Source organism: Littorina saxatilis, linkage group LG8, assembly GCF_037325665.1.
Source record: "Littorina saxatilis isolate snail1 linkage group LG8, US_GU_Lsax_2.0, whole genome shotgun sequence".
Taxonomy (NCBI): domain Eukaryota; kingdom Metazoa; phylum Mollusca; class Gastropoda; order Littorinimorpha; family Littorinidae; genus Littorina; species Littorina saxatilis.
In genome coordinates, this window is record NC_090252.1 from 74,361,820 (window position 1) to 74,386,774 (window position 24,955).

At 46.1% G+C, this 24,955-nt stretch overlaps 1 protein-coding gene across 5 annotated transcripts in view; it reads right to left on the reverse strand.

Annotated features, from left to right (window-relative positions):
• The window catches only part of LOC138974336 (mitochondrial import receptor subunit TOM70-like), a 554,410-nt gene that overhangs the window by 516,406 nt on the left and 13,049 nt on the right, over positions 1 to 24,955 (reverse strand). For all 5 annotated transcript variants that reach the window (XM_070347057.1, XM_070347060.1, XM_070347059.1 and 2 more), the window contains exons 7-9: positions 24,216 to 24,350; positions 23,543 to 23,648; positions 20,065 to 20,183 (exon numbers count right to left, since the gene is read on the reverse strand). In XM_070347057.1, the coding sequence (XP_070203158.1) occupies positions 20,065 to 20,183; positions 23,543 to 23,648; positions 24,216 to 24,350 (360 nt within the window). The remainder of the gene's footprint in view (positions 1 to 20,064; positions 20,184 to 23,542; positions 23,649 to 24,215; positions 24,351 to 24,955) is intronic.

Sequence of the window (24,955 nt, forward strand, 5' to 3'; positions counted from 1 at the left end):
GTGTTTTCATACTTGCTAATGCGGCAGGCTAATCATGACGTCAAATTGAAACTTCTTGAAGTCTCTCAGAAAGGGACATGAAAACCATGTGGGGGTTACTGGTTTGGGCTGAAAAAAACCCAACTCCACCTAAAATTCAAGCGCCTATGGGGCTGAATTATGCAGCATAAATTGTGAAACATCAGGATATCTCACACTTTCAATTCTGCCATCATGTCAAATCTGACAACAAACCTACCCACAAAATGTCATAAATATCGGTGTAGAATTGAGACTTAACGGTTTTTAACTGCCAAAAATAAGTTTTTTTGACTGGAATAGTTTGTCTTGAAATTCAGTTTGGGACAACGGACCCACCCACTAAATTTCATAAAGATAGGTGAAAATTTAAATGTAACGGTTTTTAACTGCCAAAATTATGTTTTTCTTCTGAAAAAGTATGGAGTGAAAATCAGTTGGGGACAACGAACCTACCCACAAAATTTCATAAATATCGATGAAGAATTGAGATTTAACGGTTTTTAACTGCCAAAAATAAGGTTTTTTGTCTGGAAAAGTATGTCTTAAAATTCAGTTTGGGACAACGGACCCACCCACTAAATTTCATAAAGATAGGTGAAGAATTGAAATTTAACGTTTTTTAACTGCCAAAATTATGTCTTTCTTCTGGAAAAGTATAGAGTGAAAATCAGTTGGGGACAACGAACCTACCCACAAAATTTCATAAATATCGGTGAAGAATTGAAATTTAACGGTTTTTAACTGCCAAAATTATGTTTTTCTTCTGGAAAAGTATGGAGTGAAAATAAGTTGGGGACAACAAACCTACCTTTAAAATTTCATAAGAATCAGTGAAGAAATAGGATTTAACGATTTTTTAACGGCCTTTAAATCATTGGTGATGTCATCATAACCCAGTCGTTGTAGTTGTCGTCGTAGTTGTTGGTGTTGTTGTTGTCATGTTCGTTGTCGTGATTGTTGTTGTTCTCGTGTTGTTGTTTTTGTTGTTGTTGTTGTTGTTGTTGTTGTTGTTGTTGTCGTCGTCGTCGTCGATGTCATTTGTTGTTGTTGTTGTTATCGTCGTCGTCGTCGTCATCGTCGTCGTTGTCAGAGGTTATTTCTAAAGATTTCATTGATAGTCTTTGTTCTCGTCACCAAGACTTGCTAAGAACAAGCTTGGAACAGCAAGAGTTCCAAGAACAAGATTAGAACAACTCATTACATCATTACCAGTACGTCATTTGTATTTAGAACACACTTTAGAAAAAAACTCTTCAGCTACAAACCAGTCACCCTCACATGTCGGAGGTGTTTGTCTAAACCACTTACTGAAATGTTTTGAGGTTTAATGACCATACACATGTTGAACCGGTGAGTGTCTTCCGCTGCTTAATTCGCAAATAACTATTTTATTAAAGTCCGCTTGAAACGCTCAAAGATGAAATTCCATGTTAAAAAGTGACAAAAGTTTCACATTTTCCCGTTGTAACAGCTTCCGATGATATTATATGAAAATTCTGATCCTCTGAGAGGATTCCCCGAAACAAAATCAGTTTGTACGCCTAGTTTTAATAGAATTGTCCAAACAGTGTCGCTAATATTGTGCTAAAAGATGAATTCTAGAACAATGTTCACAGACAGACACCACTTGGCAAAAAAATTTTCAGTGCTGGGAGATGAAAAAAAAAACTACCTCGCTACGCGCGGGCTTCGCCCGCGCTCCGCTTGGATAAAGATTAAAAAAAAAGAGTTTGAATCAGTGAGCTTGTAAACAAACTTTTAATCGTATTGTGTGTGCTCGTATGACGTTAAAAACATCCTGGCGGGAAATGCGGTACAACATCAAAGGTCAATTTAAAATAATAGGGTAAAAAAAAAGGTTGTTGGACACACACACACACACCTCTCTCTCTCTCTCTCTCTCTCTCTCTCTCTCTCTCTCTCTCTCTCTCTCTCTCTCTCTCTCTCTCTCTCTCTCTCTCTCTCTCTCTCTCTCTCTCTCTCTCTCTCTCTCTCTCTCTCTCTCTCTCTCTCTCTCTCTCTCTCTCTCTCTCTCTCTCTCTCTCTCTCTCTCTCTCTCTCTCTCTCTCTCTCTCTCTATCTATCTCTCTCTCTATCTCTCTCTCTGTTTTACTCGGGAAAAGCGTAACACTGATGCAGAACAGTAATACATGCCGGGGAGTGAATGTAAACGTAATAACATAGGTTAAAATACGGCTATAATATTATTGCATCATGTACACTTGGGAGTGTATTATTGTTCTTCACACTGTGAGATTACTTCTGCAGTACACAACACTCTTCTCATGCAGGCCCCGTTATCTTGTTGACACAACTGTGTAACAGAAAGTGCCAGCAGATGCTTTGGCAGGGCTGGCATGCGTCTGGATCCCCTGCATTCAGTTACTGTTTACAGAACTAAATCTGTTGACCAGACACATTTTACTAGGAAGTCCTTAGTCAAGAATTTGGCGCGAATATTTAACTCTATGTCATGTTGGTTGATCGTTTTCCGGCACTAAGGGTTATCCCATTGTGAAGGGTGGGGTAGAGCCTCTTACATTGGACATCCTTGCAAGTGCAATTCATGGTATGATGGAGATGCTTCTTTACCCATCCAAATTGGATTCTTCCAAACGGTCAGCTGGTCGACGAATCTTGCAGGCGAAGAGAAGAAAATTTGGAGGGAACCGTTATTCTAAGCCGTGAAGCAAGCGTTCGGTCATACAAAGGTTTTTCATCATGGCTGAGAAAAAAAGATTCGTTGTGACTGTGGAACTTTCGTCGGATGAATTAGACAGGTTGGAGGCATTTTTCCAGCAAAGTGATGTTGACTTTGATATTTCTGTTGATACTGATTCTGCGGGATCGACTAGTTATTCACAAATATCGGAATGTGCAGCCAACCCGGACCCGCCTTTTTGTATTCCCGCGCTGGAGGGACGAGAAAGGTGTCCGTTTTGTTTTGCACAGCCCTGTGTGACGCATGAGGACTTTCGTCAAGGATGGTGGCCGATGGACAATGTTGAACCACACCGGAAAAATCATCTGTACAGAAAAGACCTGTACAGAAGATTCTGGACAATGCTTTACCACCGAGGAGTCTGGAATCTACCTGAATACATTGTGAAGAAAGAAAACGCACTGGAGCTCGACGCACACAGAAGGAAATTTGTATGGAGTAAAGATAGAGACAAACGCGACATCATGCCGAACTGTGTGATATCTCTTATACGGACATGGTTCCCAAATCCAGCTTGCACCGCCTACATGGGTCATTTGTGGGAATAGACAGAAGTCGTCAAGACCTGTAACGCTCGTGTTTTTTTTAAATGCCTGCATTCCATTTATGTTTGCAAAAAGGTTGAACTGAATGTTCGTGTGTGTGTCTCGGTTGAGAAGTAGATCCTGATGTTTTCAAAACAATTTTAAATTTCCTTTTCATGGTCATCTCAACACGAAAATCATAACTTACAGGGCGTATAAAACAAAACAAAATATTATGTTCACAAATTAAAAATAAAAACGGACAAAAAGTAGCAGGAAGAATTCAGATGAACACTGGATATAAAAAGCGGTCAACTCTGTGCTTTCTCAGTGCTCAACGAACGTTGGTGTTAGGTATCAGCTCCAGCGGCAGTGGCCGCCAGTGACCGGAATGTTGGGGTCGTACGCCATCTGGATGACGTATTCCAGGTGGTGGGTGCTTACAGCAGGAACTATTTTTAGGATTCGGACGTTGCCTACGGCTATCATTGGCGCCGCCCACTTTGGTTGACTGACAGCCGTTTGATTTTGAATTCAAACTTGGTGAGTGAGAATTTTTTTCTGAAAAAGCATGTTAGAAGGTTGTTTGTGATAAAATTTTGAACTGCATGTGTAGTGTTCATGCAGATGTAATCACTCGCACAATTTTGTGATTGTTGTTGTACTGCTGCCGTCGTACTTTACAAAAACTTGGTTCAAACGAGAGCTCGTTCCATCAAAGCACCCAATCACAAACTGGTCGTGGCACGCGCCAGTCTGCTTTTATACCCGGCCCTCGGCCTTTAAAGGTGAGACGGCACTTCGCGTGGTGGATTTCATATCCCAGTGTTTTGGTGCGGAAGAGGAGGTGACCCTCGGAGGGGGTATTTCACTTAAACTGAACTAACCCTAACCCTAAGCCTAAACTGGAGAAAGTAACACCATCGGCCTGGATTGTCGCCAACTCCAAGATCATGCAGGAACTGATGGACAGTGACCCCGAGTTTGACGTGGCTGCTTACATCAGATACACAGCTATGAAAGGAGAACTTGGCTGTCGCTTCACCTGGCAGTCGGTAATGATCTTTGACGACAAATACCGTCAGCGACAGGCCCAGAACAAGTTCCCCTGGGGGACAGATGCACCACACCTAGCCACTGTGGTTCTTCGTGACCGTGCCATAGGCAACGTTGCCTCAACAAAGAGGACAGGCAACAAAGACGGCAGCAGCCGACCCAGAACTGCAGGGGGAAAGGAGTTTTGCATGCAGTACAACAAAGGGTCATGTGCCTATGGTCAGCGCTGCATCTTTGAGCACACGTGCAGTGTGTGCAGCAAGGATCACCCCGCCTCGCAGCACGCCAGCAGCCAGCAGTCTTCAGCATAGGGACCCGCCCAGCAAATTACCACCGGCAGCAAGGTAGGCCCCACCCACTTCAGTCCCTATGTGCCACAGGAGCATGACAACTGTAATTTTGTTAAAGCCAGAAACTCCATTAGTGCTAAGTATGATAAATGGGAATCTGAACTTCAGAATGATTCGGACCGGTCCTTTTTACTCGATGGATTAAAACATGGGTTTCGTATTGTTAAAAAGGGCTGTAGTGTATCCCCGGTGGAACAAAAGAATCATAAATCGGCAATGACAGCAAAAGATGCAGTAGAAAAAGAACTTTGAGACCAAATCAGCAAAGGACATTACATTTTAGCTTCAAAGAAACCCACAATAGTTAGCGCCTTAGCTGCAATACCGAAAGAAGACGGTGATGTGAGAATCATTCATGACGGCAGTCGCCCCTTAGGCCTAGCAATCAACGAGTATTCAGTGCCAGAATCAGTCATGATGGCAGTCGCCCTTTAGGCCTAGCAATGAACGATTATTCAGTGCCAGAATCATTCAAGTTTCAAACACTATCAGACGCATGTCAGATGGCAAAGACAGGATTCTGGTGTGCAAAAGTAGACCTCAAGGCAGCATACAGGTCTGTGTCCATCCATCCGGAGAACTATAGCGTGACAGGGTTGACGTGGACTTTTGGTGCAGATAAACACCCCACCTACTTGTTCGACAGCAGATTACCTTTTGGTAGTAATGTAGGACCCTCTTGTTTCCATAGGCTCTCACAAGCTGTGCGGAGATGTATGGCGAGGAAAGGGATGAAAGGGCATGTAGCATATATTGATGATTTCTTTCTAACAGCGGAAACAAAAGAGGAGTGTCAAAGCATGCTCCTTACTCTAATACGATTGCTTAGGGAATTAGGGTTTAACATTAGCTGGCACAAAGTGGTGGGGCCTACTCAGCGCATAACGTTCCTGGGTGTGGACATCGACACCAGGGACTGCACCCTGTCCTTGGGGGACGACAAGCGGCGACAGCTACAGCACAAGCTACGGCAGTTTCAGCACAAGCAGCGCGCAAGCAAGCAGCAGCTACAGAGTCTGGCAGGCTCTCTCAACTGGGCGTCATTTGTGATTAGGGGAGGGAGATTCTTTCTCCGTCGCATCTTGGACGCAATCACACCTTTACAGCAGCAGAAACACAAAACGCGATTAACTAGAGACTTCCATCAAGATCTACAGTGGTGGTTGTCTTTCCTCCATGTTTTTAACGGCACGGTGTACTACAGCCAGCAGCCAAAACAACATGTGCATGTTGATGCATGCAATGTGGCTGTAGGAGCCTTTTAACAAGGCGACTGGCTATACACTTCATTTATGCATGATATACCTGCAGCATGCGATTTACATATTAACTTTAAAGAAGTTATAGCTATTGTTCAAGCAGTTCAGCGTTGGGCGCCTTTATGGCGAGGACTTAGTGTGGTGTTTCACACTGATAGCACTGTAACCAAAGGTATCATAAATAAGGGACGTTCAACTAACCGTTATGTAAACAGCCTGCTTAGGAAAATGGCGTGGGAGTGTGCAAAACTGAACTGCAATGTCACGGCGGTGCATGTGGCCGGGGCAGTGAATATCATGGCAGACACTATTTCGCGCCTTCACGAAGGCCGCACGCAGCAATTAGTGGAACTGTTATCTCGCTACCACCACGGACGTACCCCTGATATTCACTGGATCAGCCATATGTCACCCTGTACCCTTGACTTTCTGCGTTGCAGGTGTGGCCTCTGACAGCGTGGGTCTGAGCCTGAAACAAGAGTTAGTGGGGGAAGTGGCGTACTATCGCGGCCACACCTTCGCTGACAGCACAAAAAAGACCTACTCGACCCACCTGAACTCTTATCTCAAATTCTGTGACATTATGGACATTGTTCCTGTACCAGCATCAGAACAAACTGTAGCCCAGTACGCTGCGTACTTGGCTCGGCGGTTGAAACCGACGTCGGTGAAACAATACTTGAACATTGTGAGAATTTTGCACTTAGAGTGTGGAGAGCAACATCCTTATAAGGACTCTTGGCTTGTTAAAACCACGCTGAAAGGGATCGAAAAATGTAATGGTTGTGCACCAGAGAGGAAAACACCTATTACACCACAAATTTTGCTTTTGATTCGGCGGGGAATTGACTTGTCTTCTGATGACGACTCAGTGTTTTGGGCTGCATGTCTTGTATTATTCTTTGGACTAGCAGTTAAGCCCGGCTTCGCCCGGGAGTAAGCGGAGCCCTGTAGCAATTTAAGACGCTCGCTATCCCATTATCATTAGCTTTACCTCCTTTGTTTGGATACAAAAAAAGAGTTATCTCCCTTACCTTCTAGAAATTTCCGGAACTGTCCAGTTAATTTTTCTTTCTTCATTTCTTCCCCTCATAGGAGCAATAGCGAGTCTCTAATATGACTGGCATGATGTGCTTGCTACAGGTGAACAGTAGGCACTGAACTGGTCTTGCACCATATAGGCTGTATTCAATAAATGGGAGCTGGGACAGGCTGATCTTTCTTAACCCAGTGTGGGATTTTCAGTGGGGCGACCACCCCCAACCCAGCGCGTCCCCGGGTGGCGGATAGGGGAACGGTCTTCAGATATGGAGATCAGCCGCTTGCGGCCGCGGACCAAACTGGCTCCGGGTGGGATCCCGGAAAATCCTCCCCCCTGTGCTCTCAGGGTAGGACGTACGGGCCATGAGCTAAGGGTGAGGTAACCCCGACAGAAAACCCCGAATGCTGAAGACGGAGGACCCGGGCCGCACGGCGCATTCTAACAAACCACGGGTACACGCACTTACGCAAATGATGACACAATCAACCAGCACAGATGGAAATGGCGCTCGCCCATTGAGGACCCCCCAGGGTGGAGCAGCGTCGGGTCCCATGCCTCAAAGGGACCCAGCCCCAACTACTGGAGGTCCCTCCCGACCGTCTTGTCACGCCAGGGGACGCGGGAGGAAAGTGACTGGCACCACCACAACCAGGAAGAAACCCAGTCAGCAGCGACCTTTTCAGGTCATGCACTGGAACGCAGAAAGTATCCTGAACAAGAAGACAGAGTTGGAGCATATCCTGCATGAGAAGAACATCAACATCTGCTGTATTCAGGAGACGCACCTGACACCCCAAAAGTCCTTCAAAGTGAGAGGCTACCAATGCCTTAGGTCCGACAGAACAGACCGAAGCAAAGGAGGAATCCTGACCCTCATCAGGAACAACATCAATGCCTGTTTGATAGAAACGCACATGGAGGACTCCGAATATCAGGTGATTCGAATCCAGACGAAGACATCAGAATTCCATCTTGTCAACTTCTACTGCCCCAATGATAGACACCTCGCCCTTGACACGATCCCCGCAAAGGCCTCCAACTCCATCGTGGTGGGTGACTTCAACAGTCATTCACAGAGTTGGGGATATGACCACCTGGATCGGAGAGGAGAAGAGGTGGAGAACTGGCAGGACGACAAAGGTCTCATCCTTTTGAACAGTCCCTTTGACTGCCCTACATTCTACTCCAGAAGATGGCACACTACATCAACTCCTGACCTAGCCTTTTGCACGGAAGACATGCACCAGCTAACCAGCAGAGAGGTCGGAGAACAGCTAGGTGGAAGTGACCATCGGCCAGTCTTTTTGACCCTGGGCATGGAGTCCTGCACTGAAGCTTCCTTCCCACGGTGGAACTACAAAAGAGCGAACTGGTTCCTCTTTAGACACCGCACCAGCGAACTCACCAAAGACATCAGAGTCGAGGGTCGAGACATCAACATGGTGGCGAAGGACTTCAACATGAGCATCCTCAGAGCAGCGCGTGAGTCCATTCCCAGGGGTGCCAGGAGAGACTATAAGCCCTACTGGAGCAATGAATTGCAGGAACTGGATGATGATCTGGCAGACGCCAGAAGGGAAGCAGAAGTCAACCCGTCACAAAACAACAACATCCGCCTCCAGGAAGCCAAAGCCAAATTTCTCAAAAAGAAGCTACAGGCAAGACGGAGAAGCTGGCAAGAGAAAACAAGCTCTCTGAACCTTGAGAAGGATGGCAGAAAGCTCTGGAGGCTCACCAAGCAGTTGAATGATGAGAACACCAGCAGAGGAAAGATCACATTAGAAGAGAACGGGAAGGTGCTAACTGGAAAGCATGCTGCCAACCAATTTGCTGAAAGCTATGCAGCTGAGAGCAACCTCCATGTTAGCCCCGAGAAACAGAGAGAAGCAAGAAGAGAGAAAAGAGAGAGACCCGCCAGACAGTCGACAGTGGACGCCATGAGTCAACCACTCACACTCCACGATCTGCACTCAGCTCTGAAAAAGTCAAAGGCGAAGAAGTCCCCTGGCCCAGACGGCATCACCAACGAGATGCTAACCCACCTTGGTAGTGCAGCAGAGAACAAGCTACTCGAGGTCTTCAACAGCAGCTGGCAAGAAGGATCGCTACCACAACTCTGGCGAGAAGCGATCATGATCCCCATCTTAAACAAGAAGGGCAAAGCCCATACGACTCACATGCTTTACACATTTTTCCTACCAAAATACATGTGACCTTGACCCAAGGTCAAGGTCATGCAACACAAAGCTGTTAATTCAAGACATAGGAAGTACAATGGTGCTTATTGGCTCTTTCTACCATGAGATATGGTCACTTTTAGTGGTTCACTACCTTATTTTGGTCACATTTCATTAGGGTCAAAGTGACCTTGACCTTGATCATATGTGACCAAATGTGTCTCATGATGAAAGCATAACATGTGCCCCACATAATTTTTAAGTTTGAAACAGTTATCTTCCATAGTTCAGGGTCAAGGTCACTTCAAAATATGTATACAATCCAACTTTGAAGAGCTCCTGTGACCTTGACCTTGAAGCAAGGTAAACCAAACTGGTATCAAAAGATGGGGCTTACTTTGCCCTATATATCATATATAGGTGAGGTATTCAATCTCAAAAACTTCAGAGAAAATGGGAAAAATGTGAAAAATAGCTGTTTTTTAGGCAACATTTATGGCCCCTGCGACCTTGACCTTGAAGCAAGGTCAAGATGCTAAGTATGTTTTTGGGGGCCTTGTCATCATACACCATCTTGCCAAATTTGGTACTGATAGACTGAATAGTGTCCAAGAAATATCCAACGTTAAAGTTTTCCGGACGGCCGGACGGACGGACGGACGGACGTCCGGACGTCCGGACGGACGGACGGACGACTCGGGTGAGTACATAGACTCACTTTTGCTACGCATGTGAGTCAAAAAAGGGAAGGATCCAAAGAAGGCCACCAGCTATCGCCCAATCAGCCTCACCAGCTGTGTTGTGAAGACCCTGGAGAGAATTGTGAACGAGCGCCTCAGGTGGTATCTGGATTCCAGGAACCTCCTCGCCCCTGAACAAGCTGGATTCCGACAGTTCTGCAGCACTGAAGATCAGGTCACTTACCTGGCGCAAGAAGTTGAAGATGCCTTTCGGGAACAGAAGCTGGTCTTCGTCACCTGGATAGATCTTCAGAAGGCCTTTGACAAGGTCTGGAAAGATGGACTCCTTGTAAAACTGCTGAGGAAAGGCGTGTCCAGCAACATGTACCAGTGGATTCGCTCTTACCTCTATAACCGCAGGGCAAGAGTTAACGTCGACCAGACCAAAAGCAAGAAATTCCTCCTTCGTCATGGCGTCCCTCAGGGCGGAGTCCTCTCCCCCACACTCTTCCTTCTCTTCATCGACGATCTGGTGTCTGAGATGCCCAAGGGGATCAAAGCTGCTCTCTACGCAGACGACCTTGTGATCTGGTGCAAGGAGGAGCACGCAAGTACTGCCACCTACAGAATGCAGCAAGCGGCAGATAGGCTGAACGCATGGGCAGAAGATTGGTGCGTCTCCATCAACAAGGAGAAATCCTCCACCACCCTATTCACACTGTCGCCAAAGCAGAAAGCCGGAACCATTAGGCTTGGTGGAACTCCTCTGAGAGAGGATGAAGAAGCAACGTACCTTGGTGTCACCTTTGATAGACGGCAGACCTGGAAACCACACATTGCACAGGCAGAGACGAAGGCCCGGCGCAAGCTAGCCATACTCAGGAAGCTGGCAGGTAACACCTGGGGAGCGAACGAGAAGATACTGAAGACAGTATACCAGGGAACAATCAGACCCCACCTCGAGTACGGCTCCACAGCGTGGTCAACCTCAGCCAAGACAAACCTGCAGACCCTTGACCGTGTGCAAAACCAGGCCCTCCGACTCATCACCGGTGCAATGAAATCCACGCCCATCAAGGAAATGGAGAAGCTTACCACCATCCAACCCCTCTGTCAGAGAAGAGAAGCCAAGACTATGGTACAGGCCGAGAAGCTCAAGTGCCTACCCGACCACCCCATGAAGCACAGACTGAGCAACCTCACCAAGAACCGGCTTAAACGGAGCAGTTTTGTACACGAGAGCAAGAGACTTTCTCGACAGTACAGGGAAGTCCTTCCACAGAACACTCTACCTCTGACTCAAGAAGAAGAGGAAACCCCCAAGGCAACAGAGAAACCAGGCATCCAGATCTGCACCAGTGTTCCACATGTTACCTCAGGAGAAGATCAGAATGACACAGCTCGACAGGCACTCACCTTAGCCCTGATCGACGAACAGTACCCAAAAGAGGCGTGGATCCATGTATACACCGATGGATCAGCAACTAACGCCGTGCTCAATGGAGGTGCAGGCATTCTGATCCAGTTCCCTGGGGGACATACAGCTACATCCAGCGTTGCCACTGGCAAACACTGCACAAACTATAAAGCAGAAGCAGAAGCTCTCATGCAGGCCGCCTCCTTCGTTCAGGACTCCGCAGACCCTTGCTACCAAGTTGTCTTCCTCTCGGACGCCCTTTCAGTCCTTCAGGCCCTAGAGAACGACAAACTCCCACAGCTGGCCAAAGCATTACAGATGGTCAGACAAACCAGAAGAGTTGTCCTCCAGTGGATACCAGCACACTGTGGGATACCAGGAAATGAAAGGGCAGATGAGCTGGCAAAAGAAGGAGCCGTGGAAGACCAACCTGAAAACAGTGTCAGCTTTAGTGAGCAGAAGACAATCATCAAGGCATTGATGAGGCCAAGGACAAACAGAGATGACTACCACACAATGTCCAGAGAGCAGCAAGTCAACCTCATCAGGCTGCGTACTGGCCACAACAGGCTCAATGCTCACATGAACCGAAAGTTCAAGCTGGCGCCATCACCAACCTGTGCCTGCGGTCAAGAGGACCAAACAGCGGAACACATCTTACAGCGATGTCCCTTACTAGATGAGGAACGAAAAGAAGTGTGGCCGTCACCAACTCCCTTGCAGACCAAACTATACGGCAGTCGACAGGAGTTGGAGAAAACGACAACATTTATCACCAGTGCTGGACTGATTGTGTAACCTCTGCGAACGCCAAGAAGAAGAAGAAGAATAAATGGGAGGTCCATAATCTGAGAAAGGAAACAATGAATCAAGAAACTAAAACCCAGGTGCACATCTGCGGCACCTAGGGAGTGTACGTGCACACTATCTTGTTCCTGCCTCTTGCCATCTCAGAGGTATGGCGACCACAGACAGACAGACAGAACACACACACACACAGAGACAGACAGACACTCTCTTTCTCTTCGCCCGGGAGTAAGCGGAGCCCTGTTGCAATTTAAGCCGCTCGCTATCCCATTATGATTAGATCTCCCTTACCTTCTAGAAATTTCCGGAACTGTCCAGTTAATTTTTCATTCTTCATTTCTTCCCCTCATAGGAGCAATAGCGAGTCTCTAATATGACTGGCATGATGTGTTTGCTACAGGTGAACAGTAGGCACTGAACTGGTCTTGCACCATATAGGCTGTATTCAATAAATGGGAGGTCCATAATCTGAGAAAGGAAACAATGAATCAAGAAACTAAAACCCAGGTGCACATCTGCGGCACCTAGGGAGTGTACGTGCACACTATCTTGTTCCTGCCTCTTGCCATCTCAGAGGTATGGCGACCACAGACACACACACAGACAGACAGACACTCTCTTTTATTTATATGTATGTATAGATTGCTAAGGAAATCGAATTTGTTTCAGGATAATGGCACTTTTGACCCAACAAAACAGCTGACAATGGATAGTTTTGATGTGTCTGATGTTAGTGTGATAACTTTAACAGTTTGCTGGAGTAAGACTATACAAAGACGAGAGAAAACTTTAACTATTCATTTGCCAAGACTGGTAGACCACCCTTTGTGCCCAACTTCAGCTGTTCTTAACATGTTTCAAAGGCTGGGCGGTCGGCCTCCAAAGGCTCAGGCTTTTCCCATGAAAGGATCCGTTTTCATTAAGCGACTGCGCGCCCCTAGCAGTCATAGTTTCAGGAGGGGAGGGGCTACTTGGGCTCTGTCTTGTGGAATCCCGGGCGAGATAATTAAAATAATGGGTGATTGGGCCAGCTCTTGTTATCTTAAATACCTAGACCAAATACCTCTAAATGTTATAGAGAGATACAGACTTTTGTTTTCAAAGAACTTACCACTACACAAATGAACACAAGGTTTCATTTATTGGGAGAAAGGGCACCCTCTTTTTCTTTTCCTTGGTTGGGAGAAACCACTTTACAATATTGTGGGATGTCATGTACGGAATGTAAAGAATGTTATGTTTTTTGTTTCGGAAAGGAACAAATTAAAGTGCCCCCCTAGGTGTTGCCCAATCGTAGAAACCATGTGTGGCCTACAGTTGTGTGGCTGGAAAGCGTGAGAAGGGAATGTGAGAGAGTGGAGGGAGGAAGGTGTGTGTATGAGTGGGCAGTTGGGTGAGAGAGAGAAGATGTAGAGCACACACTAGGGTGAGGGAGGGGGGGGGGGGGGTGTGTGTTAATGATAAGCGGAAGTTTAAATCATTAACATTTGAGGTGATTATGAACAGACTTGTTGATCCTTTTCAGTGAGAACAAACTATGAAGGATGATGGCAGTGTGTTTGATGATGGCAGTGTGTTGCGAATTGATGCACCTCAAAAGGCAAGACTGGTCTTATAAAGGTCTGTAAGACTGGTCTTATAAAGGTCTGTGAGACTGGTCTTATAAAGGTCTGTAAGACTGGTCTTAAAAAGGTCTGTGAGACTGGTCTTATAAAGGTCTGTAAGACTGGTCTTATAAAGGTCTGTAAGACTGGTCTTATAAAGGTCTGTAAGACTGGTCTTATAAAGGTCTGTAAGACTGGTCTTATAAAGGTCTGTAAGACTGGTCTGTAAGACTGGTCTTATAAAGGTCTGTAAGACTGGTCTTATAAAGGTCTGTAAGACTGGTCTTATAAAGGTCTGTAAGACTGGTCTTATAAAGGTCTGTAAAGGTCTGTGAGACTGGACTTATAAAGGTCTGTGAGACTTGTCTTATAAAGGTCTGTAAGACTGGTCTTATAAAGGTCTGTAAGACTGGTCTTATAAAGGTCTGTAAAGGTCTGTGAGACTGGTCTTATAAAGGTCTGTGAGACTTGTCTTATAAAGGTCTGTGAGACTGGTCTTATAAAGGTCTGTAAGACTGGTCTGTGAGACTGGACTTATAAAGGTCTGTGAGACTTGTCTTATAAAGGTCTGTGAGACTGGTCTTATAGAGGTCTGTAAGACTGGTCTGTGAGACTGGTCTTATAAAGGTCTGTAAGACTTGTCTTATAAAGGTCTGTAAAGGTCTGTGAGACTGGTCTTATAAAGGTCTGTAAAGGTCTGTGAGACTGGTCTTATAAAGGTCTGTGAGACTGGTCTTATAAAGGTCTGTGAGACTGGTCTTATAAAGGTCTGTGAGACTGGTCTTATAAAGGTCTGTAAGACTTGTCTTATAAAGGTCTGTGAGACTGGTCTTATAAAGGTCTGTAAGACTTGTCTTATAAAGGTCTGTGAGACTGGTCTTATAAAGGTCTGTGAGACTGGTCTTATAAAGGTCTGTGAGACTGGTCTTATAAAGGTCTGTGAGACTGGTCTTATAAAGGTCTGTGAGACTTGTCTTATAAAGGTCTGTAAGATTGGTCTTATAAAGGTCTGTGAGACTTGTCTTATAAAGGTCTGTAAGATTGGTCTTATAAAGGTCTGTGAGACTGGTCTTATAAAGGTCTGTGAGACTGGTCTTATAAAGGTCTGTAAAGGTCTGTGAGACTGGTCTTATAAAGGTCTGTGAGACTGGTCTTATAAAGGTCTGTAAGACTGATCTGATAAAGGTCTGTAAGAATGGTTTGTTTGTTTGTTTGCTTAACGCCCAGCCGACCACGAAGAGCCATATCAGGCCGGTGCTGCTTTGACATATAACGTGCGCCACACACAAGACAGAAGTCGCAGCACAGGCTTCATGTCTCACCCAGTCACATTATTCTGACACCGGACCAACCAGTCCTAGCACTAACCCCATAATGCCAGACGCCAGGCGGAGCAGCCACTAGATTGCCAATTTTAAAGTCTTAGGTATGACCCGGCCAGGGTTCGAACCCACGACCTCCCGATCACGGGGCGGACGCCTTACCACTAGGCCAGCCGTGCCGGTTGTAAGACTGGTCTTATAAAGACCTGTGAGACTGGTCTTATAAAGGTCTGTGAGACTGGTCTTATAAAGGTCTGCGAGACTGGTGAGACTGGTCTTATAAAGGTCTATGAGACTGGTCTTATAAAGGTCTGTGTGACTGGTCTTATAGAAGTCTGTGAGAATGGTTTGTTTGTTAGCCCAGCCGACCACGAAGGGCCATATCAGGGCGGTGCTGCTTTGACATATAACGTGCGCCACACACAAGACAGAAGTCGCAGCACAGGCTTCATGTCTCACCCAGTCACATTATTCTGACACCGGACCAACCAGTCCTAGCTTTAACGCCAGGCGGAGCAGCCACTAGATTGCCAATTTTAAAGTCTTAGGTATGACCCGGCCGGGGTTCGAACCCACGACCTCCCGATCACGGGGCGGACGCCTTACCACTAGGCCAACCGTGCCGGTTGTAAGACTGGTCTTATAAAGGTCTGTGAGACTGGTCTTATAAAGGTCTGTAAGACTGGTCTTATAAAGGTCTGTGAGACTGGTCTTATAAAGGTCTGTGAGACTGGTCTTATAAAGGTCTGTGAGACTGGTCTTATAAAGGTCTGTGAGACTGGTCTTATGAAGGTCTGTGAGACTGGTCTAATAAAGACCTGTAAGACTGGTCTTATAAAGGTCTGTGAGACTGGTCTTATGAAGACCTGTAAGACTGGTCTTATAAAGGTCTGTAAGACTGGTCTTATATATGTCTGTGAGACTGGTCTTATAAAGGTCTGTGAGACTGGTCTTATAAAGGTCTGTGAGACTGGTCTTATGAAGGTCTGTGAGACTGGTCTTATGAAGGTCTGTGAGACTGGTCTTATGAAGGTCTGTGAGACTGGTCTTATGAAGGTCTGTGAGACTGGTCTTATGAAGGTCTGTGAGACTGGTCTTATAAAGGTCTGTACTTGGAACTGTTGGGATGAGGTTGGCAGATCCCATCTGTCGGCAGCTCTCTTAAATAATGATGAAATGTAAAGTTGCACTTTTACAGAATAAACTGTGTGCTTCTTCTTCTGCGTTCGTGGACTGAAACTCCCACGTACACTCGTGTTTTTTGCACGAGTGGAATTTTACGTGTATGACCGTTTTTTACCCCGCCATTTAGGCAGCCAAACGCCGTTTTCAGAGGAAGCATGCTGGGTATTTTCGTGTTTCTATAACCCACCGAACTCTGACATGGATTACAGGATCTTTTTCGTGCGCACTTGGTCTTGTGCTTGCGTGTACACACGGGGATGTTCGGACAACGAGGAGAGTCTGCACACAAAGTTGACTCTGAGAAATAAATCTCTCGCCGAACGTGAGGACGAACTCACGCTGACAGCGGCCAACTGGATACAAATCCAGCACGCTACCGACCGAGCTACATCCCCGCCCTGACTGAGCTACATCCCCGCCCTGAGTGAGCTACATCCCCGCCCTGACTGAGCTACATCCCCGCCCTGACTGAGCTACATCCCCGCCCTGACTGAGCTACATCCCCGCCCTGACTGAGCTACATCCCCGCCCTGACTGAGCTACATCCCCGCCCTGACTGAGCTACATCCCCGCCCTGACTGAGCTACATCCCCGCCCTGACTGAGCTACATCCCCGCCCTGACTGAGCTACATCCCCGCCCCGACTGAGCTACATCCCCGCCCCGACTGAGCTACATCCCCGCCCTGACTGAGCTACATCCCCGCTCTGACTGAGCTACATCCCCGCCCTGACTGAGCTACATCCCCGCCCTGACTGAGCTACATCCCCGCCCTGACTGAGCTACATCCCCGCCCTGACTGAGCTACATCCCCGCCCCGACTGAGCTACATCCCCGCCCTGACTGAGCTACATCCCCGCCCTGACTGAGCTACATCCCCGCCCTGACTGAGCTACATCCCCGCCCCAACTTTGTGCATTATAAGTGCCTTGTTCAGCTGAAGATGCTTCTCAAGTGGAAGAACATTCAGAATACTTAACTTCATATCTGTTGAAACATTTTTATTAACAATGAGTTAAGCTGAATGACTATGGTTTCATCACTCTAACTCATGCAATCAAGTACCATTCTCTAACTGATACCTTTAACGCTGCCAAACAGTGACACTCAACACACACACAGTGTCTCAGCCTTGCTGTCACCTACATTTTTTTCTACATTATCTCCCCTGTCCCATGCAGAGTGTTGAAACATAATTCATGTGAGCCGGGTGGCATCATATTGTACCTGTCTGTACAGCATGAAGCCATCTAACAAGGGGTGGCATCATATTGTACCTGTCTGTACAGCATGAAGCCATCTAACAAGGGGTGGCATCATATTGTACCTGTCTGTACAGCATGAAGTCATCTAACAAGGGGTGGCATTATATTGTACCTGTCTGTGTAGCATGAAGCCATCTAACAAGGGGTGGCATTGCCTTGTACCTGTCTGTACAGCATGAAGCCATCTAACAAGGGGTGGCATCATATTGTACCTGTCTGTACAGCATGAAGCCATCTAACAAGGGGTGGCATTATATTGTACCTGTCTGTACAGCATGAAGTCATCTAACAAGGGGTGGCATCATATTGTACCTGTCTGTACAGCATGAAGCCATCTAACAAGGGGTGGCATCATATTGTACCTGTCTGTACAGCATGAAGCCATCTAACAAGGGGTGGCATTATATTGTACCTGTCTGTACAGCATGAAGCCATCTAACAAGGGGTGGCATCATATTGTACCTGTCTGTACAGCATGAAGCCATCTAACAAGGGGTGGCATTATATTGTACCTGTCTGTACAGCATGAAGTCATCTAACAAGGGGTGGCATTATATTGTACCTGTCTGTACAGCATGAAGTCATCTAACAAGGGGTGGCATCATATTGTACCTGTCTGTACAGCATGAAGCCATCTAACAAGGGGTGGCATCATATTGTACCTGTCTGTACAGCATGAAGTCATCTAACAAGGGGTGGCATTATATTGTACCTGTCTGTACAGCATGAAGCCATCTAACATGGGGTGGCATCATATTGTACCTGTCTGTAAAGCATGAAGTCATCTAACAAGGGGTGGCATTATATTGTACCTGTCTGTACAGCATGAAGCCATCTAACAAGGGGTGGCATCATATTGTACCTGTCTGTACAGCATGAAGTCATCTAACAAGGGGTGGCATCATATTGTACCTGTCTGTACAGCATGAAGTCATCTAACAAGGGGTGGCATCATATTGTACCTGTCTGTACAGCATGAAGTCATCTAACAAGGGGTGGCATTATATTGTACCTGTCTGTACAGCATCATATTGTACCTGTCTGTACAGCATGAAGTCATCTAACAAGGGGTGGCATCATATTGTACCTGTCTGTACAGCATGAAGCCATCTAACAAGGGGTGGCATCATATTGTACCTGTCTGTACAGCATGAAGCCATCTAACAAGGGGTGGCATCATATTGTACCTGTCTGTACAGCATGAAGCCATCTAACAAGGGGTGGCATCATATTGTACCTGTCTGTGCAGCATGAAGTTATCTAACAAGGGGTGGCATTATATTGTACCTGTCTGTACAGCATGAAGCCATCTAACAAGGGGTGGCATCATATTGTACCTGTCTGTACAGCATGAAGTCATCTAACAAGGGGTGGCATTATATTGTACCTGTCTGTACAGCATGAAGTCATCTAACAAGGGGTGGCATTATATTGTACCTGTCTGTACAGCATGAAGTCATCTAACAAGGGGTGGCATTATATTGTACCTGTCTGTACAGCATGAAGTCATCTAACAAGGGGTGGCATTATATTGTACCTGTCTGTACAGCATGAAGCCATCTAACAAGGGGTGGCATCATATTGTACCTGTCTGTCCAGCATGATTGTACCTGTCTGTACAGCATGAAGTCATCTAACAAGGGGTGGCATCATATTGTACCTGTCTGTACAGCATGAAGCCATCTAACAAGGGGTGGCATCATATTGTACCTGTCTGTACAGCATGAAGTCATCTAACAAGGGGTGGCATCATATTGTACCTGTCTGTACAGCATGAAGTCATCTAACAAGGGGTGGCATTATATTGTACCTGTCTGTACAGCATGAAGTCATCTAACAAGGGGTGGCATCATATTGTACCTGTCTGTGCAGCATGAAGTCATCTAACAAGGGGTGGCATTATATTGTACCTGTCTGTACAGCATGAAGCCATCTAACAAGGGGTGGCATTATATTGTACCTGTCTGTACAGCATGAAGCCATCTAACAAGGGGTGGCATCATACTGTACCTGTCTGTACAGCATCATATTGTACCTGTCTGTACAGCATGAAGCCATCTAACAAGGGGTGGCATTATATTGTACCTGTCTGTACAGCATGAAGCCATCTAACAAGGGGTGGCATTATATTGTACCTGTCTGTACAGCATGAAGTCATCTAACAAGGGGTGGCATTATATTGTACCTGTCTGTACAGCATGAAGCCATCTAACAAGGGGTGGCATTATATTGTACCTGTCTGTACAGCATGAAGTCATCTAACAAGGGGTGGCATCATATTGTACCTGTCTGTACAGCATGAAGTCATCTAACAAGGGGTGGCATTATATTGTACCTGTCTGTACAGCATGAAGCCATCTAACAAGGGGTGGCATTATATTGTACCTGTCTGTACAGCATGAAGCCATCTAACAAGGGGTGGCATTATATTGTACCTGTCTGTACAGCTTGAATCATCTAACAAGGGGTGGCATTATATTGTACCTGTCTGTGCAGCATGAAGCCATCTAACAAGGGGTGGCATTATATTGTACCTGTCTGTACAGCATGAAGCCATCTAACAAGGGGTGGCATTATATTGTACCTGTCTGTACAGCATGAAGCCATCTAACAAGGGGTGGCATTATATTGTACCTGTCCGTACAGCATGAAGGCATCAGAACACCTGGGGAAGCGCTGGATGGCCGCCTCAAACGACTTCTGTGCCTGCTCCAGTCCCAGGGGGCTGCCCAGGGTCATGGCTTTCCTGTGTTCTGCACACAGCATCATGACACATACAGTAAGACAACATCACTGTGTTGTGCACACAGCATCATGACACATACAGTAAGACAACATCACTGTGTTCTGCACACAGCATCATGACACATTACAGTAAGACAACATCACTGTGTTCTGCACACAGCATCATGACACATACAGTAAGACAACATCACTGTGTTGTGCACACAGCATCATGACACATACAGTAAGACAACATCACTGTGTTGTGCACACAGCATCATGACACATACAGTAAGACAACATCATGACACATTACAGTAAGACAACATCACTGTTCTGCACACTGCATCATGACACATACAGTAAGACAACATCACTGTTCTGCACACAGCATCATGACACATACAGTAAGACAACATCACTGTGTTCTGCACACAGCATCATGACACATACAGTAAGACAACATCACTGTGTTGTGCACACAGCATCATGACACATACAGTAAGACAACATCACTGTGTTGTGCACACAGCATCATGACACATACAGTAAGACAACATCACTGTGTTGTGCACACAGCATCATGACACATACAGTAAGACAACATCACTGTTCTGCACACAGCATCATGACACATACAGTAAGACAACATCACTGTTCTGCACACAGCATCATGACACATACAGTAAGACAACATCACTGTGTTGTGCACACAGCATCATGACACATACAGTAAGACAACATCACTGTGTTCTGCACACAGCATCATGACACATACAGTAAGACAACATCACTGTGTTGTGCACACAGCATCATGACACATACAGTAAGACAACATCACTGTGTTGTGCACACAGCATCATGACACATACAGTAAGACAACATCACTGTGTTCTGCACACAGCATCATGACACATACAGTAAGACAACATCACTGTGTTGTGCACACAGCATCATGACACATACAGTAAGACATCACTGTGTTCTGCACACAGCATCATGACACATACAGTAAGACAACATCACTGTGTTGTGCACACAGCATCATGACACATACAGTAAGACAACATCACTGTGTTGTGCACACAGCATCATGGCACATACAGTAAGACATCACTGTGTTCTGCACACAGCATCATGACACATACAGTAAGACAACATCACTGTGTTGTGCACACAGCATCATGACACATACAGTAAGACAACATCACTGTGTTGTGCACACAGCATCATGACACATACAGTAAGACAACATCACTGTGTTCTGCACACAGCATCATGACACATACAGTAAGACAACATCACTGTGTTGTGCACACAGCATCATGACACATACAGTAAGACAACATCACTGTGTTGTGCACACAGCATCATGACACATACAGTAAGACAACATCACTGTGTTGTGCACACAGCATCATGACACATACAGTAAGACAACATCACTGTGTTGTGCACACAGCATCATGACACATTACAGTAAGACAACATCACTGTGTTGTGCACACAGCATCATGACACATACAGTAAGACAACATCACTGTGTTCTGCACACAGCATCATGACACATACAGTAAGACAACATCACTGTGTTGTGCACACAGCATCATGACACATTACAGTAAGACATCACTGTGTTGTGCACACAGCATCATGACACATACAGTAAGACAACATCACTGTGTTCTGCACACAGCATCATGACACATACAGTAAGACATCACTGTGTTCTGCACACAGCATCATGACACATTACAGTAAGACAACATCACTGTGTTGTGCACACAGCATCATGACACATACAGTAAGACATCACTGTGTTCTGCACAGAGCATCATGACACATACAGTAAGACAACATCACTGTGTTGTGCACACAGCATCATGACACATACAGTAAGACAACATCACTGTGTTCTGCACACAGCATCATGACACATACAGTAAGACAACATCACTGTGTTCTGCACACAGCATCATGACACATTACAGTAAGACAACATCACTGTGTTCTGCACACAGCATCATGACACATACAGTAAGACAACATCACTGTGTTCTGCACACAGCTTGTTTGTTTGTTTGTTTGTTTATTTGTTGCTTAACGTCCAGCCGACTACGCAGAGCCATATCAGGACGAGGAAGGGGGGGATGAAGGGGGCCACTTGTCAAGCGATTCCTGTTTACAAATGCACTAACCCATTACTTGTGTCCCAGCAGGCTTTAGTAAAACTAAATTAATACCTACTGGAAGATTACCAGTTTCCAGTATGTTAAAATAGGCTTAACCTATCTACTGCTGGACTTACATCAGAACACTAACAGATTAAACTATACATGAATCGCGAGACAAGCGGCAAGAGAAGAGATTTTTGGAAAAAATACAGGTGAATGAGCAAGAAGGCAGAAAAAAGAAAAGAATTCATGAAGAAAAAGAGAGCATGACAGGAAAGAGGAACCAAAAATCTACCTAACAGCAAACTAGAAAGCTCCTGCGGTTCCAAAAACAGGAGGGGCCTTTAATTTCATAACCGCAGTGCCCCACTGCGGGATGTGCACACAGCATCATGACACATACAGTAAGACAACATCACTGTGTTGTGCACACAGCATCATGACACATACAGTAAGACAACATCACTGTGTTCTGCACACAGCATCATGACACATACAGTAAGACAACATCACTGTGTTGTGCACACAGCATCATGACACATACAGTAAGACAACATCACTGTGTTGTGCACACAGCATCATGACACATACAGTAAGACAACATCACTGTGTTGTGCACACAGCATCATGACACATACAGTAAGACAACATCACTGTGTTGTGCACACAGCATCATGACACATACAGTAAGACAACATCATGACACATACAGTAAGACAACATCACTGTGTTGTGCACACAGCATCATGACACATTACAGTAAGACAGCATCATGACACATTACAGTAAGACAACATCACTGTGTTGTGCACACAGCATCATGACACATACAGTAAGACAACATCACTGTGTTGTGCACACAGCATCATGACACATTACAGTAAGACAACATCATGACACATTACAGTAAGACAACATCACTGTGTTGTGCACACAGCATCATGACACATACAGTAAGACAACATCACTGTTCTGCACACAGCATCATGACACATTACAGTAAGACAACATCACTGTGTTGTGCACACAGCATCATGACACATACAGTAAAATTACATTTTTTCCACATTATCTCCCCTGCCCTATGCACCTGTTGCATAATGTAACAAACCGGTGCATATTTGAAAGCTCTGTGTGTGTATGTGCATGCGTGTGTGAGTGTGTGCGTGCATTAGTGTGTGTGCGTGCGTGCGTGTGTGTGTGTGAACACAGACCTGCAAAAGCTTTCTGTACGTATGACGTGGGGAAGTGAGGAGACAGGATGATGCTCTTCTGAAAGTCCAGCATGGCTTCCTCTAGTCGCTCCATCAGTAGTAGTTGCTGCAACACATTACACACTGGTCACTCTAGTCGCTCCATCAGTAGTAGTTGCTGCAACACATTACACACTGGTCACTCTAGTCGCTCCATCAGTAGTAGTTGCTGCAACACATTACACACTGGTCACTCTAGTCGCTCCATCAGTAGTAGTTGCTGTAACACATTACACACTGGTCACTCTAGTCGCTCCATCAGTAGTAGTTGCTGTAACACATTACACACTGGTCAACAGTCATTACACAACACACTACACAACACACTAAACTACACATGGGGGTGGAGAGAACACAGCTACAGGTGAGAGTTACCTGGCCGCAGTGATGGTAGATGTCAGAGATGGGAGAGAACACAGCTACAAGTGAGAGTTACCTGGCTGCAGTGATGGTAGATGTCAGAGATGGGGGGGTAGAGAGAACACAGCTACAGGTGAGAGTTACCTGGCCGCAGTGATGGTAGATGTCAGAGATGGGAGAGAACACAGCTACAAGTGAGAGTTACCTGGCTGCAGTGATGGTAGATGTCAGAGATGGGGGCGGTAGAGAGAACACAGCTACAGGTGAGAGTTACCTGGCCGCGATGATGGTAGATGTCAGAGTTCTGGGGGTGGAGATCCTCGGCGGTGGTGAAACAATCCATGGCCTCCGTCTGCCGGTCCTTCTGCATCAACAGGCTGCCCTTCTTGATCAGCGCGTTGGCCCCCACCTGCCACAGTCACAACCACAACACCACATCACCCACCACAGTCACAACCACATCACAACCAGATCGCCCCCACCTGCCACAGTCACAACCACATCAACACCACATCACCCACAGTCACAACCACATCACAACCAGATCGCCCCCACCTGCCACAGTCACAACCACATCAACACCACATCACCCGCACCTGCCACAGTCACAACCACATCACAACCAGATCGCCCCCACCTGCCACAGTCACAACCACATCAACACCACCTGCCACAGTCACAACCACATCACCCCCACCTGCCAAAGTCACAACCACATCACCCCCACCTGCCACAGTCACAACCACATCACCCTCACCTGCCACAGTCACAACCACATCACCCCCACCTGCCACAGTCACAACCACATCACCCCCACCTGCCACAGTCACAACCACACCAACAGGCTGCCCTTCTTGATCAGCGTGTTCGCCTCCACCTGCCACAACCACATCAACACCACATCACCCCCACCTGCCACAGTCACAACCACATCACCACAGTCACAAACACATCACCACTGTCACAACCACATTACTACAGTCACTGCCCCTGACACACACTGACCGGTGGCCT